Genomic DNA, 17,026 nt, shown 5'->3' with positions numbered 1-17,026 from the left:
GTATCTGTTTTCCAGAGACATTCCCGGATTTGCAGAGTTATCTGACCCCCCTAAGCCTTCTGGGCAGCCCTGTATAGGGAAGTTTATTTTTAATGTTTAATGTTTTGTTATCTTTATATATGTTGTAATCTGCACAGAGTAGCTGGGTGGTTTGATAATGATGGTGATGGTGATGGAATAGGACAGGCATGTCCAACAGGTAGATCGTGATCTACTGGTAGATCACTGGATGTCTGCGGTAGATCACTGGTAAATCATTGGCTCCCCCCAAAGAAGCTGAACAACTGTGGCTCCCCTAAGAAAAGCTCAACATTTTACCTGAAAAAACTCAACAACTTTGACCTTAATCCCCCCCAAAATTGGTCTTCCTCCTTCCTAAAAAAAGTTTGACAACTTTGACATGAACCCCAAAAAGGAGGGTAAATCGCTGTCAGTTTTTTAACTCTGTGAGTAGATCGCAGTGTCTTGGGAGTTGGCCACCCCAGGAATAGGACATCCCTATTTTCATTGAAGAAATGTTGGAGGGTTTGCAATGCCAAGCTTTCAGGCTTGATCCCTATATGGGATAGCTGCAAATTCTTGGACTAGAATTCCGTGGTTCCCAACGTGGGGCACATGCCCCACAGGGGGGCAATTTGATTTTTAAGGGGGCAGTTTGATTTTTAAGGGGGGCATTTCCATAGCGGCCAAGTTCTCCCTTTTTTTTAGGGGAAATTCCCTTATGTTGAATAGGCTTCCTCGCGAGAAAAGGGAAAACTTGGCAGCTATGCAATTCGAGAATGAGTTACTAACAGTGAATGACCTGTTAGGCTTCCTCCACGTGAATAGGAGTTCACTTTTTGAATAATTAGAAATGTCGGGGGTGGGGGTGGGAATCAGGATTTTAGAGATGTTTAGGTGGGGCATGGCAAAAAAAAGAAGAAGTTTGGGAACCACTGGACTAAATGATCCTTACAATTCTAAGTATATTTATTTACTTGCTTTTTTTGGTGGGGGGGGGGTCAGCCCACGCCCACGAATAAAATTCAAAAAATAAAAATTAAAAAGCCTTGGCGCGTGCCACAGAGGGAAGTCCCTTCCTAGGAAACAAGCGGGCGACGTGCGGTGATGCCCAAACGCCTCAATCTGGGCATTACTGCCTTATTTTTCTTTTTTGCATCAGCGTGTGAGAAAAAGAGCACCCTGAGGGCGAGGGAGGTTTGGCCTCAGGCCCTTGATTGACAGGGAGCTCCGAAGCCGAGGGAAGGGAAGGGAGGGAGGGCCGGAGAAGGAGCTGACTGTGAGAGTTAAGAAAGTCCTGCCCAGCTGTTTGCGAACTTTTTAAGATTTCCTGTTTCCTCTGCAGGCAGGGCTGAAGCGGGGAAGGCGGGCGGCGGGTGGGGGTGAGTCACACACGCCCTCCGAGCAAGCAGCCGAGAGCCGCTGCTGCTGCGGCCGCCGCTGCCGCCGCCTCTGCCGGGGCCTCGCTCGCTCGCTCGCTGCCTGCCTGGAGGGAGCCGCCTTCGCCCCGAGAGGAGCCCCTCGCCGCGCCCCGTGCGCCCCTCGCCGCGCCCCGCCGCCGAGCCTCGGCGCTCTCTCCTCCGCCGCCGAGCAGCCCAGCGCCCCGAGGGAGCTTGACAATGAGCTGGGCGCCCAAGCACGTTTTGCTGTGGACTTTCTTGCACTGCGCGGCTTGCCCGCTGGCTCGGGGTACAGGTAAGCCTCGCCGCCTGGTCTCTGGTCTTCCGACGCTCCCCGCCAAGATCTAGCTTGTGCACAAGGCACCAGAAGCCTTTTATTGTTGTTATTTTTTTAAAAAAGGCCAGGTTCATAGCACCACAGAATTGCAAGGGTTCCCCCCCAAGAGTCATCTAGTCCAACCCCCAGCAATGCAGGAATCTTTCCCTTGAACCCACGACCCTGAGGTTGAGAGTCTCGTGCTCTACCGACTGAGCTACGTCCTGTTTCTGGGGTGGGGTGGGTGTGTTGATCTCTTTCCCCCCCTCCTTCCAAAAAAAGTTAAAACTTTTGGAATGTTTTTTCTTGCCTGTTGAAAAGAGTGTTGTTTTGGAGAAAAGCATGCTTCTTCCTCCCCAACTTCTATTCTTGCTTGAGGGGTGGTGCAGAAGTTTTAATCCTGTATCTCTGGATATCTGCCAGGGAGCAGCTGCCTTGTGTCTTGCAGATGCAGCCATAGCTACCACACCTGGCCTAGGATGAGCTGCTTGCAGCTGTGAAGTCGGTGGGTTGGTTTGCTCTTGGCGTGATGGCAGGGCTTTTTGGCAATGCAGAGGAAGGTTTGGGGGTACAAATACCCAGAAATAGGGGAAGTGAGTCATGGGCTGATGTTTTCTGAGTCATAATTCTCCAGAAAATAAAGGATCCGAATTCCAGAACGCCAGTTCCCTTAATTTTGCAACTATAACACAAGTGCGCCAAGAGACATAAGAACTCCCTCTTTACAAACTTAAGGGTAAAGCGGCTGTGTTGCCTGTCACTGGCATGCTTTTAAAAAAATCCTGCACCTTCGTTTTCTCCTTCAGCTGGGATAAAGCTCTTCGGAGTGTAAGCATGTGGTCGTACAGAGTTTGCAGTAGTATGGTGGCAAGTTCATTTTAAAAACCGCTACCCTAAGCATCTGTAGAGGGAAGCAGTGTCTTTCCAAATCACTTGATCAGTGTTTTGCGTCCAGGTTTTAAGTTGTCTCATGACTCCCTGTGTTCTTCATTTTGCTTTCCGCCTTGTTCAAGTATGGAGTTCTTCAGTCATTTAACACGCTTCAGTGCAGACTGTTAAACAGCAGCAGCAGCCACCACCACCACCACCACACAGAGGATTGATGTGCAAGGCCCTTTTAAAGCAAAATCCTTTTCACTGGTTATTATGGGTACCAGCGCTATCAAGTAATGATATAATCAGAGTAGCTAAGCTTCTTGAAAGTTAACACACAGCTTAACTTCTCTCATCACATTGGTGATGGGGCACAGCACAACTTTTTTTTTAAAAAAAAACTTTAGGCCATCCTGGATGCTCTATTTATACGTGGCCTGTTAAGTAGGTAGAAACAAGGTTGTGCTCAAGGCTTTAGGCACATATTTTGGCCCCCTATTCCCAACAGCCTGACCCAGCACAGCCAGTGGTTAGGAATGATGGGAGTTGTAGTGCAGCAACATCTGGAGAGCCAAATGTTCCCCAGCTGTGATCTGTAACTTTTGCCTAGAGCAGCTGCCCAGAAATCTCATGCTCCTTTAAAATGCACTGCCTTCTCTCTCTCTTGGTCTCTTATTCCCGGAACTACCTCAATCCTTACAGATCCTTCCTCAAAACCCCACTTGAAGCCTAAGGATACATAACTATATTCGAGCATATTCATTCCCAATTGCCTTGCACTTGCCTTGCAGTTGTTCTCCTTTAGAATGTAAAGCTATGTGGAATGGGGACTTATGTTAATGCTGGAAAGTGACATGAACATGGATGGTACCATATAAGGTATAATGTCCACTGGCAGATTTCCTAGGGACTACTTCCCTGTGTAGGGAACAACGGAGCCTAAACCACAGAGCCTAGGGCTTGCCGATCAGAAGGTTGGAGGTTCGAATCCCTGCGACGGGGTGAGCTCCCGTTGTTCGGTCCCAGCTCCTGCCCACCTAGCAGTTCGAAAGCATGTCAAAGTGCAAGCAGATAAATAGGTACCGCTCCGGCGGGTAGGTAAACGGCGTTTCCGTGCGCTGCTCTGGTTTTGCCAGAAGCGGCTTAGTCATGCTGGCCACATGACCCGAAGCTGTCTGTGGACAAACGCCGGCTCCTTCAGCCAGTAAAGTGAGATGAGCGCTGCAACCCCAGAATCATTCGCGACTGGACTTAACTGTCAGGGGTCCTTTACCTTTTTATTTACCTGTGTAGTTACTTTAACTTTTGTTTAAAAAAGGCCATTCCATAGTAACATAACAAACAGGGTGATGCTTTTTTATTGTTTGCAAAATTGTGGTTAGTGGGGGAAAAGGAGAGGTAAAAATACAGAGCTGGAAAGGAAACCTGTATACAGTATTAAGGTTATGCATCTTACCATTCAAATAGCTACCTATAGTGATATTAAGCACAAATACGCAGGATGCTTTTTTTTAAAAAAAAAGCTGCTGATTTAAAGTGTTTCAAATACTTAGCTTGCGTAAAATCAGTTTAGCTATGTCACAGTACAGCATTTGTAGCATTTTATGTAAACATCCTGCAAACACTTGAGTATTGTGCAAAGTGTTAGCAAAATCTGTGCATTTGCTGAAAGGTTAGGTCCAGTTGCAGATTATGATAATAATGGAATGTTCCTGTACTGTAATATAAAACTTGTACGATAGAGAAGAACATAGGCATTGCCTGCCTAAGAACTGTAGTCTCAAAACAGCTGGAGGGCTGAGTTTGGGGATGCCTGCTCTAGAGCGACTTTCCTCCAACCTAATGCCCTTGCTGGGTAGGGCTGATGGGAACAGTTATCCAGAACATTTGGAGAGTACCAGCTTGGGGAGGCTGCTCTAGAGCAGGAGCCGAGAGAGCAGTAGCACTTTCTGCATTTTGGCTGGTTTGGGTCGTGACCAGTGTTATCTGAGAGCTAGCACAATCATTAAGAATGGTGACCTTGTATAACAACTTGGCTTTCTCTCTGGGTTTTACTTCTGCTGTGTTATATCTTAGGCTGAAAGAGGATAAAATCCAAACTCTATACAGTACAGGCCCAGAAACTCCTGTTGCTGTGGCCCTGCAAGTAGGATTCGTTGCCATATTCACTGTGCCAAAGGGGCTCTTAGCCAAATATGCATACTTTCCCTGTGATTTCTTCCTTTCACAATTAAATGGCATTGCCTTTACACTATAGCTATGTTCACATGTCCCAGTAAACGACGTTGTCATGTCATCTGGACTGGCAAACTGTGGTTCATGTTAATTTATGACGAGTTTCAAACAAGCCAGCGCCTAACCATGGTTTCTGAAGCTGTGTCCCTTAAACAAACCGTAGCTCCGTGTGAGCCACAGCTCCTGGTTTTGAAGGGTATGGGAAGCTGTGATTGGCTAAAAGCAGATGCAAAAAGCTCCAAAACTCCCCTTGAACACAGGGCAAGAGGGGAGATACGAGCGTACAAGCCCAAGGCTTGTTCCTGCTCAAATCTGTGTGCTGTTCATACTACCATGAATAGTTCGATTATAATTACCTTGGTGTATTCTGAATGACAATGCTTTTATTTTTATTACTTAATCTCTAATGAGCACTCTCAGGTATAAGACCACTGACCTAATTACTCAAAGCCAATTATTTCTTTTTTGAAAAGCACATTTTCCTGTGCACACATAGTACATACGACACAAGGGATATCTGCCAAGTTTATTTCATTATCAATCACTATGATGAAGGCATGCAGCTGTGGAAAACACAGCTTTTTGCAAGTGAAAGGATGCAGTTTGCCAAATATAACTTGCATGATACAGTACTAACATCACACAATATATTTTTTTGGGGGGGGGGGAACCAGACATTGATATTGCCCCCTTCCGTCCTTCTGAATTTATATCCTGCTTTTTAAATTTTGTTTTGTACTGTTGAATTATGCCTGCTTTCAGTAACATACCCTCTGTCTCCCAGGTTGCACTGCTGAGCGGTATGCCCTCCTTGAACCTACTTACTTCTGAGTAGCATGTACTGTATAGCATTGCATTTTGCTTTGGCTGACTTGGAGTGAGTGAGTGAAAAGGGATTCTTTCTTGGGCAGGAGAGTTGGCAGCGCTAGCTTTTTCCTGGCTTGTATCCCTGGGTAACCTCAGTTGGAATAGATAAAAACAAACCACTCCCTGTTAATGGAAGGCTACTGGCAAAAATCTTGTAACATGAAATACCCAAAGTACATCACTTTCTGTACATGAACACCAAATGTATATTTGGTGGTGGAGGAGGAATGGATGCTTGTTGGTGTGCAGAACAGAAGGTTAAGCCCTTAAGGGAAAAACACTCCGTATGTAGTTGGAAGGGGCAGAGAAAGGCAGAGACTGCTGGCTTAGTGTCTCTAGTTAAAAGTTTGCTGAGACTTTGAGTGGGAGCACTTTTGGAGGGGGAGGTTAGTGCTATCTTTGGGGGTTCACGCCTGTTGGGGTTGCCAGAATGTTACCCTGGGCTTCCCACCTTAATAAGGAAGACTCAGAACCAATTTTGTTGTCGTTTAGTCATTTAGTTGTGTCCGACTCTTCGTGACCCCATGGACCAGAGCACGCCAGGCACTCCTGTCTTCCACTGCCTCTCGCAGTTTGGTCAAACTCATGTTCGTAGCTTTGAGAACACTGTCCAACCATCTTGTCCTCTGTCGTCCCCTTCTCCTAGTGCCCTCAATCTTGCCCAACATCAGGGTCTTTTCCAGGGAGTCTTCTCTTCTCATGAGGTGGCCAAAGTATTGGAGCCTCAGCTTCAGGATCTTTCCTTCCATTGAGCACTCAGGGCTGATTTCCTTAAGAATGGATAGGTTTGATCTTCTCGCAGTCCATGGGACTCTCAAGAGTCTCCTCCAGCACCATAATTCAAAAGCATCAATTCTTCGGCGAACAGCCTTCTTTATGGTCCAGCTATCACTTCCATACATCACTACTGGGAAAACCATAGCTTTAACTATACAGACCTTTGTCGGCAAGGTGATGTCTCTGCTTTTTAAGATGCTGTCTAGGTTTGTCATTGCTTTTCTCCCAAGAAGCAGGAGTCTTTTAATTTCGTGACTGCTGTCACCATCTGCAGTGATCAAGGAGCCCAAGAAAGTAAAATCTCTCACTGCCTCCATTTCTTCCCCTTCTATTTGCCAGGAGGTGATGGGACCAGTGGCCATGATCTTGTTTTTTTTGATGTTGAGCTTCAGACCATATTTTGCGCTCTCCTCTTTCACCCTCATTAAAAGGTTCTTTAATTCCTCCTCACTTTCTGCCATCAAGGTTGTGTCATCTGCATATCTGAGGTTGTTGATATTTCTTTCGGCAATCTTAATTCCGCCTTGGGATTCATCTAGTCCAGCCTTTCACAGAACCAAACTACACATTACATTAATGTGCAGCTGCATGAACCTTTTAATTTTTCACTGAATGTGGTTGCTTCTGGGCTCCCAACAGACGTGTCAACTCTAGGGGGCAAATGACCTCTCAATATTTCTTAGCAGGGGGCTTAGTGTTCCAATATTGAGGGAGGTAAGAGGCTGAACTGCCAAGTTTTGTGGCACTGGGCAGGGCCGCCTCCTGACTATACGCCTCCTCCTAATGATGCATGTGTGACATCACAGGTGTGCGACAAGTGTCACATGGACGGCGGGTTGATGGCCACACAGTCTTTGGCTCAAGGTGGCCTCTGGCTCACAGTGAATATCAGTGGTGGGAGGGGTAGTTCAGCCTCCCTACCTGCCATGGTCTCAGTGAAAAATGCTGTCCACCCTGCTGTGTTTTGACTCAAGTAATAGCCAGTGGGGAACTTTCTCTTGCAGGGGCAGTTTTCATTAGGACAATGGCATGGTAAGAAAAGATTAACTCCCACTGCCCCATCCTTCAATGCATGATCCCGAATCTTACTTGACTCCAAGTGGCTGTTATTTACAGTGTTTGTAAAAAAGTGACCATGTATCTGTGAATTTAAGTTGTTGTTGTTGTTTAGTCGTTTAGTTGTGTCCGACTCTTCGTGACCCCATGGACTATAGCACGCCAGGCACTCCTGTCTTCCACTGCCTCCCGCAGTTTGGTCAAACTCATGTTCGTAGCTTCAAGAACACTGTCCAACCATCTTGTCCTCTGTCGTCCCCTTCTCCTAGTGCCCTCAATCTTGCCCAACATCAGGATCTTTTCCAGGGAGTCTTCTCTTCTCATGAGGTGGCCAAAGTATTGGAGCCTCAGCTTCAGGATCTGTCCTTCCAGGGAGCACTCAGGGCTGATTTCCTTCAGAATGGAGAGGTTTGATCTTCTTGCAGTCCATGGGACTCTGAAGAGTCTCCTCCAGCACCATAATTCAAAAGCATCAATTCTTCGGCGATCAGCCTTCTTTATGGTCCAGCTCTCACTTCCATACATCACTACTGGGAAAACCATAGCTTTAACTATACGGACCTTTGTAGGCAAGGTGATGTGTCTGCTTTTTAAGATGTTGTCTAGGTTTGTCATTGCTTTTCTCCCAAGAAGCAGGCGTCTTTTAATTTCGTGACTGCTGTCACCATCTGCAGTGATGAAGGAGCCCAAGAAAGTAAAATCTCTCACTGCCTCCATTTCTTCCCCTTCTATTTGCCATTTAAGTATTTAATGTCTATTGTAGCTCGGCCTCCAGGAAGCGTGCTGAAGGCCTGCTCTGCTTAGTTGTGATCAAATCTTGAAACTGTACACTACAGCAATTGTTAAGAGTTCTGCTATGACTAGTTGGTAAAAGATGAAGGAGCCTGATAGATTCTTCCCCCTCTGAAGGCATATGGCAGACAGCCTTTCACAAATAAATGAAACCTCTAAATTTGAAGAAAGAAAATAAAAAAGGTGGGTGGCAAACAGGCATTAGACCAGGCATGTCAAACCTGCGGCCCTCCAGATGTTTTGGACTACAATTCCCATCTTCCCCAACCACTGGTCCTGCTAGCTAGGGATCATGGGAGTTGTAGGCCAAAACATCTGGAGGGCCGCAGGTTTGACATGCCTGCATTAGACGTTTCTGCAGACTTTTAGTATCTCCATTCCTGCTGCTTTTTCTTTCTTTCTTTTTCAGGGGAAAGCTCTGCCTCTCATTTAGAAAGGGGATGTCCTAAAAAAGACATGTTGTCACTTTCTGAAAATCAGATGTCTTTAATGTCTGTGCCTCAAATTGCTGTAATTGTAAACTGAAACAGCTGAACATTTGGGAAATTCTTAGAAGAACAAAAAAATAATAATCTTCAGTTCCTCCATTTTGTCTAGTCATGAAAATATGTGTTAGGTAGCCAGAGTTTTCTGTTTTTGAGGGGTTGCTCTTTTAGTTGCAACTCTAGTGATTTCTTACCTTCTCACATGATGCAGCTCCTAATTAGCAAGAGGTAGCTAATTAAACAGGGCTGGAGACGGAATCTTCTCGTTATAGTATTGCACATGCCAGTGAAATTGTTCAACTCTGATTACAAGCCTCTGAGCTACTTGTGAGCGGAATAGTTACCAGAAGGAACACATGTCTGTATTTTTAAATGATCAACAAATTGTAATTGGCAGGCAGAATGGTCTGAAGACATGTATTTACAACCAGGACCCCAAATATAGCACCTGTGTGCACCAAGTTACCCTAAGACACCCCCCCCCCCAAAGCTAAGACCCTCTACCAGCTTTTAAATTTTAATTTTAAAAATGGATATTTTATTTGTGTCGTCCCCTGCCACTTTGGTTGGCAAGTTTGCATTTTTTTATAGGGGGAGGATAGCCGGCATTTTTGTCTGTGTTTTATTTTGTGTGTAGGTATTTCACCTGTTTTGTTGAATTCTGAGCACTGTCAATATTTCCCCCTCTGTGAAATGGGTACTTTGTGTCGGCCATAACAGTTTCTTGTGACCCTTTTTCTTTGCAGCATATGGTTTAGACAGGCGCTCACCATTGTTTGTTGTGGTATTCCATAAGCCAACAACCCTGTTAGTGTAAATGAGGAAGAGGTTTTTTTCAAAGAGCACAAAGTCTTCAGAAGGCAAGATTGCATATGTCAACTAATTAAGGCAATATGTGACACACACAAAATGCCAGTTGTTAACTCCCCAAGTATTACATTTTATTCTCAAGATTACATTAGTTTGTTGAACATGTATTAAATATGCATTAAAGCACATATCAAGATGAAGTTCTGTGCACTTTATTATTGCTGCACTTATAATAGCTTTAATATTCCGTGATTTTTTCTTTAAAAAAAAACCTTTCGTGTGAATTTGTACGGCTGTTTTATCTATTCCTGTTAGCCACCCTAGGCTCCAAGTTGTAGCCAGTGGGTGGGAAAGGAATGTTTTGTGTAGATAAATAAAATAAACATGCTACGTATATGAATTACTAATATTTACCTGACCGCATTTAATGAGCTACCTAGTGAGCTATGAATCAAGTCTATATCAATAAATACCAGCCAGGACTATTAATCCATAGCAGCCATTTCTACTTCTAATGATAGCGAGAAGTGTGACAATTTTGGGGCGTCTTTGGTAGCCAGCCAAATATTGGATGGGCAAGATCCTGCATATTCCTGACCTCATGCTGCACCTCTAGAACTCGGTGAATCCCTTGCTCCTTTTCCAGCTCCAGGCTCCTTGCTCCTTTTCCAGCTCCTTGCTCCTTTTTCAGCTCCAGGCCTTCCCAGATTTTCCCTCAACCCTGGAGTAGGGGAAGGGAGCAGGGATTATTCCCGTAGTCTTGCTGTTTTCTCAGGATACTTTGGAGCAAGTTGCAATCCAAGCACTTTGGAGCGTGAAAATAGCAAGCCTTAGCCCCCTTCTTGAGCTTTGAGCTGAAAAGGGGATCGCTCCTAGAATCATAGAGTTGGAAGGGACCCAAGAACCATCTGGAAACTAATATGCTGCTGGTTTCAAACCCACAACCTTGGCGTTATCAGTACTTCACTCTGAGTTATCAAGTTGGTATTCCTGTGGTTTTGAACGTAAGAATAGCCTGCTGAATCAGGCCAATGGAACATCTATTCCAGCATCCTGTTTTCACAGTGGCCAACCAAATACCTTTGGGAAGCTAGGGAGCAGAACATGAGCACTTTGCCCTCCTGTAGTTTCCAGCAACTGGTATTTCAAACCATCTGTGGAGGTAGAGTCCAGCCGTCATGGCTAGTAGCCATTGATAGACGCCTCCTCCATGATTTTGTCTAATCCTCTTCTAAAGCCATCCAAGTTGGTGGTCATTACTGCCTCTTGAGGAGGCAAGTTCCGTAGCTGGACTATTCAATGCATGAAGAGGTCTTTTCTTTTATCGGTCCTGCATCTTCCAACATTCAGCTTCATTGCTGTGCTTCTACAGACCTCCGACCACCTCAGGACTAGCACTGCTACTGAGAGACGACCCATACACTTTTTACAGCTCCAAGCTCAGGAGGGCAGCTGTGGCTTGTGCTGCCCAGGTCCCACTTTTGAGATACAGTACCTCAAAATGCATCCTAAACGCTTTTAACCTGTACAGATTCCGCCATGCACAGTTGAAGCCAGCCGGTTGAAATTCTGTAAATTAAATGCGGCCATTTCTGGCATGGAAAGAGCTATTAAGCTCCCTGTCTTGCTTACCAACCAAGGACAAATCAGTGTACCTGCTCTGCAAGGGAGGGAGGGAAGGAAGGAAGGAAGGAAGGAAGGAAGGAAGGAAGGAAGGAAGGAAGGAGAAGAAGAAGAAGAAGAAGAAGAAGAAGAAGAAGAGTAGTTTGGATTTGATATCCCGCTTTATCACTACCCAAAGGAGTCTCAAAGCGGCTAACATTCTCCTTTCCCTTCCTCTCCCACAACAAACACTCTTTGAGGTGGGTGGGGCTGAGAGACTTCAAAGAAGTGTGACTAGCCCAAGGTCACCCAGCAGCTGTATGTGGAGGTGCGGAGACGCGAACCCGGTTCATCAGATTATGAGTCTACCGCTCTTAAACCAGTACACCACACTGGCTCTCACACGGGGTGTGTGTGTGGGATGTGAGTCAGTTTTTGATATTACCCAGGCACATTTTGTGACTGGCGCGAGCCCAATTGCAACCACGTGGAGATCTCTGAATGCCAGGTTGGCAACTGGGGAAAGCAAAATGTCCCTTAGAGAAGGATCTGCAATATTTTCCTTGAAGCTAGAATTAGTTTTATTCTGGATTTTTTCATTTGGTGTTTTAATGTGTTGCAAACTGCTTTGAGATTTGTTCTTTAAAATATAAAGTGGTATAGAAATAATAATAATAATAATAATAATAATAATAATAATAATAATAATATATCCCATGGGGTGGGGAAAAAAGGTGCCTAGACATTGCATTGTGGCGACCGTAGCCCAGGTTTGAGGTGCCATTTGGTGATTAGATAATACAGTGGTACCTTGGTTCTCAAACGCCTTGGAACCCAAACACTGCAAACCCGGAAGTAAGCGTTCCAGTTTGGGAACTTTTTTCGGAAGCTGTTATACCTGATAACAAACTATTCGGTATACGAACTCCGCAAAACTAGAAGTGCCATGCTTCGGTTTTGAGTGTTACGCTGAGGTCTGTCAGTTTTTGCTATTTATTTTGCGTTTTTCTTTTTGCGGCCTTTTTGTTTTGTTTTTGTGGCTATGTGGAACTCAGTTCAGCTACTGATTTACTGAATGATTGTGTGACTGCAGTACATTGTTTATTGCTTTCATTTTATGAACCAGTGGTCTCAAATTCATGTTAAATTTGCTGTTTTAGGGGTTGTTTTTAAAAGTCTGGAACGGATTAATCCATTTTGCATTACTTTCTATGGGAAAGTGCGCTTTGGTTATGGAATGGACTTCCGGAACAGATTAAGTTTGAGAACCAAGGTACCACTGTATATCTGAGTTTCTAACACTGGTTTGAGTATATGCAGTTTGTGTATCCATGCCATCCCCAGATCGTAACCCCCACATAAGATGTGAATGGAGCAGAGCATGACTGTAGAGATGAGATCCTGTTCCCTCCCAAGCTCCAGTGTTGAAGGAAAGGATGGGGGCTCATCCTGCTCATCCCAGAAAGTGATGCAACACTTCCTTTAGGGCATGTGGACAGTGGAATTACAGGTCCCGTTATGCAAACATTGGGAATTAATCCAATTCCTTCTCAGTGTCCCTTGCAAACTCTCTTGGATTTCTTTGGTCACCCTTGGAGAGGAGCACCCTTGGAGAGAAATCAGCAGTTCTCTTTCCTAGTGAGAATCCGGAGCTTTCCACCTTGAAACTTCCCCCCAACACTTCACTTAATTAAATTTAAAATATAAACAGAAAGGACTTGCAAAATTTAAGAAGAAAAGCTGAGCTTCCTGTATTGAGTAATGCCTTGGTTTATGCCAAAAGCAGGCATTCCACAGGAAGGCGGACATTTTTTAAATTTCTCAGATGCAAAACTTTATAGCCCACAAACATCTGAAATATCCGTTTGGAGGGCTTGTTAGCAGCCGAGCTTAACTGTTTGTTATTCTACTGAGCAGAGTTTAAAATCCGAGCTGCAATTTCAACTGAGGCTTGTTTGTAAAAGTTGGCACTATGTGCTTAGCCATTTTTAGAGTTGTATTAGGACATTTCTATTTAACCCCAGACTCTAGTGTAGTAACATAAGAGGAGTGTGCTGGATCAGGCCAGTGGCCCATCTAGGCCAGCATCCTGTTTTTGCAGGACCTGAGCACGAGAGCACAGTCCCTTCCTGTGGTTTGTGATATGCAGAAACAGAATGTCTCTGACAGGGAAGGAGTTTAGTATAGAATAGGCATATGAGGCCTCAGGTTCTTGGGCACAGAAGCAGTGTTTGAAATTAGCCAGGCGCCAGGCGCATTTTGCACCTGGCTTTTGACCACTTGCGACCAAGTGAAGATGCTTGGGTGCCAGGATATTGTTTGTCATAACTATCTGGGGTCGTTGGATCTGGGCTGTTTTCACACACTAGTACCCCATCCTGTAGAATTCTATCAGTTATATTTTATCTGCAGAATGAATTTCTGGAACTGACATGTTTTTTCCCCTGTGCAGCCTGAGCAGGAACAGTCACCATTAAGAAAAAGAGACCGGAATAGGCCAGTATATATGTGGACTGTCCCTGGCTAGATCAAGTGACTTTGCTTCTTTAAGTTCTCAAAGTTCTTAACTTAGCTCAAGGCTGTCACCTGAACTAGCCTGATGCTTAACTGAGAATCAATCAGAGTCAAGTCCTCCATTTGAAAAATAAGACTTTACCCCCAAATGTCAACTAGGCATTCCATTTTGGCAACGGTAACCTTGGTTTAAGGAGCCATTTGCCACCCAGGTTATACAGTCACATCTCAGTTTAAGTACGCTTCGGTTTGAGTACTTTCAGTTTAAGTACTCTGCGGACCGGTCTGGAATGGATTAATCCACTTCCCATTACTTTCAATGGGAAAGTTTGCTTCAGGTTAAGTACGCTTCAGGTTAAGTACGGACTTCCGGAACCAATTACACTCATACTTCGGGTTAAGTACGCTTCAGGTTGAGTACTCCGTGGACCCGTCTGGAATGGATTAATCCACTTTCCATTACTTTCAATGGGAAAGTTCGCTTCAGGTTAAGTACGCTTCAGTTTAAGTACTCCGCGGTCCGTCTGGAACGGATTAATCCACTTTCCATTACTTTCAATGGGAAAGTTCGCTTCAGGTTAAGTACGTTTCAGGTTAAGTACAGACTTCCAGAACCAATTGTGTACTTAAACCGAGGTACCACTGTATATCTGAGTTTCTAACACTGCACATAAGTGCATGGGTTTAAGGTGTGTGTATGTATATACACATTCACGTGTGTACCCACAAACACATACATATAGGGAAAGTGTGTGGTCTAGTTGCAAGGAACTTTACAGTGACTGTAAATTGATCAATACAATCCGTGCTAGGTTCCAGTCTAGACCAGCCTTTGCCAACTCAGTGCACCCCAGATGTGCTGGACTAGAGCTCCCGACAGCCCCAGTCAGCATGACTGCTGGCTGGCGCTGATGGGAGTTGTAGTCCAAAACATCTGGTGGGCAAAGGCTGGTCCACAGAATTCTGTTGTTCCAGTTCAACCCTCTTCTTTTCATACCTTTACTTGACAGCTGTAGTTATTGATACCGGCTTCCAGGAAGCGTTACCAGTTCTCTCGCTAGAGCAATTGCCTGCTATGCTGACACCAGCCAGGAGACAGACATCTGTGGTGTTCCAGTTTTATGCTACTGACAGATGCATGTCTGATAAAGCAAAACTGTTGCTCAACAAGCCACATTAAAAATGAAATAAAACTCAGCCATGCAGCACTATAAAGCATGGGGATTATATTAGTGAGGGCTGCAGGAAGCCACTGCATTTCTTCACATGTGGAAGGAATGAGAGGAAGATGGTATTAGCCCTATTGTGCTTTTAATTTAGCTTGAAAGGCTTGGGGTAAGCTGACAGCACTTTCTGAATGTCCAGAATGTTTTCACTTAAAAAAAATAACTCTACAGATGAGCAATACCGTTCTTAGGCTCAACCAGAATGCCATGAAAGTGTTTCAGGCTTTCATGTTCCCCAGAACGGCTCGTTAGGCAAGATGCCGGAAAACTAGAGATGTTACTTTTATTTGTAGTGCAGTAAAATAACTACTGCTTTAGTTACTGAACCAAAATGTGGCTTTGTGTTTCAAATTGAATTGAAGAAATGCCCACATTATGTGGTGGTTTATAAAATTATTCATAGACTTCTTTTGGGGGGCAAAGTCCACCCACAGCAGCCTACCCCTCATAAGCAAACAGCAGAATTTTAAAAGAAAAACACGACAATTTAAATAGCACTGTTTTGTTTTATCATTGTTTAATAGATGTTCACCCTCTTTTAAGGATCTTAGTTCATAAGGAATCCCTTTATGGTGCCAGTGGTAGGGAAATGGAAGCAAAATACATTTAATAGCACAAACATCAGTGACTTGCTGTTGTGAGTTGGGTTTTCACAGGCAGTAGGTGGGAGAGAAATCTAAAACCAGGGACAGAAACGTAACTTAGAACTTCTGGAGCAAATGAAAATTCTGTATTTTAGGCTGGAGGGCTGCAGCTAATGTATGCTTCTTAATTGTATATCCTAATGACACCCCCCCCCCCCAAAAAAAAAGGCCAGGCTAGATTTGGAAGAGCTTGGGGATGCAGTTTTTCTGCAATGGATGAATAGATGGCAGTAATATTTTAAAGTATATTATGAGTGTGCACAATGCTTTGTGTGGAAGTAGCCTAGATTTAATTATCAGCACTGGAAACATCTGCAGGCATGTAGTTACAGAATAAATAAAATACCACCCTTCTTTGAGAAGAGCTGCAAAATGGAGTAAACTAATGGCGCCTCGTTGGCATGATTCTAAACATCTGGCACCCAAGTTTTCTGAATACTGCTCAGGCTTTCAGCAGCAGCTGTTGTGGTTTAGATAATGCCATGTGGATATTGTTAGAGCCAGCAAGGCCAATGGCAAGGAATGATGGGAGTTGTAGTCTAACATCATCTGAAAAGCAGCTGGTTGGTGATGGCTGCTTTACAGCATAATGAGAATCAGGTGATGTTATTGCCCAGGATGCAGTGTTAGAAACTCAGATATATAAGCTAGGCACCAAATGGCTCCTTAAACCAAGGTTACTGTCACCAAAAATTGAATGTCTAGTTGCCATTTTGGGGGTAAGACTGCTCTAAAGTCTTACTTTTCAAATGATGGACTGTGATTGATTCTCAGTTAAGCATCTGGCTAGTTCAGATGACAACCTTGAGCTCGGTTAAGAGCTTTGAGAACTTAAAGAAGAAAAGTCACTTGATCCAGGGACAGTCCTATTCCGACCTCTTTTTCTCAATGGTGACTGCTTCTGCTCAGGCTGCACAGAAAAAGCATGTTGGTTCCAGAAATTCATTCTGATTGTGCAGATAAAATATAACTGATAGAATTCTACAGGATGGGGTATTAGTGTGTGAAAGCAGTCCAGGTCCAGTGATCCCTAGGCATGCACCTCCAGATGGTGGAGATGTCGGGCATGCTCACTTGGTTGCAAGTGGCCAGTAGTCAGGTGCGAAATGCGCCTGGCTCCTGGCTAATTTCAAACACTGTCCAGATGTCAAAGTATTTGCTGTACGAAACACTGGATTTATCTTCTGTGAAATAAGTCTAGGCTATTGTTGATCTTCTGTTTTAGGGTTGCTTTAAATACTAAATCTGGGGGGTTTTTGCCTTAAAAAAGAAGAAGCTGCTGTGCTAACGGGTAATCCACATAGCCACTGTACACAGTGAGCCGCTTCAAATGTATACATATGCTGACGCCCTGCTGTTGGTCACCCAGCTATCATCACATGTAGAGTTAAGCTTTGTGCTTGTCTCCAGAGTAGGAGTTTTTGAACGT

The 17,026-nt window shown here is 44.4% G+C and overlaps 1 protein-coding gene across 1 annotated transcript in view; it reads left to right on the top strand.

Annotated features, from left to right (window-relative positions):
- Positions 1-1,312: 1,312 nt before the first annotated feature.
- Positions 1,313-17,026, top strand: part of TGFBR2 (transforming growth factor beta receptor 2) — a 63,354-nt gene continuing 47,640 nt past the window's right edge. The window contains exon 1 of the mRNA XM_035130371.2: positions 1,313-1,695. Coding sequence (XP_034986262.1) covers positions 1,620-1,695 — 76 coding nt within the window. The 5' untranslated portion in view covers positions 1,313-1,619. The remainder of the gene's footprint in view (positions 1,696-17,026) is intronic.

The sequence above is a fragment of the Zootoca vivipara genome, chromosome 12, assembly GCF_963506605.1.
Source record: "Zootoca vivipara chromosome 12, rZooViv1.1, whole genome shotgun sequence".
In the NCBI taxonomy this organism is placed as follows: Eukaryota; Metazoa; Chordata; class Lepidosauria; order Squamata; family Lacertidae; genus Zootoca; species Zootoca vivipara.
This window is presented reverse-complemented; position numbering and strand designations above follow the sequence as displayed.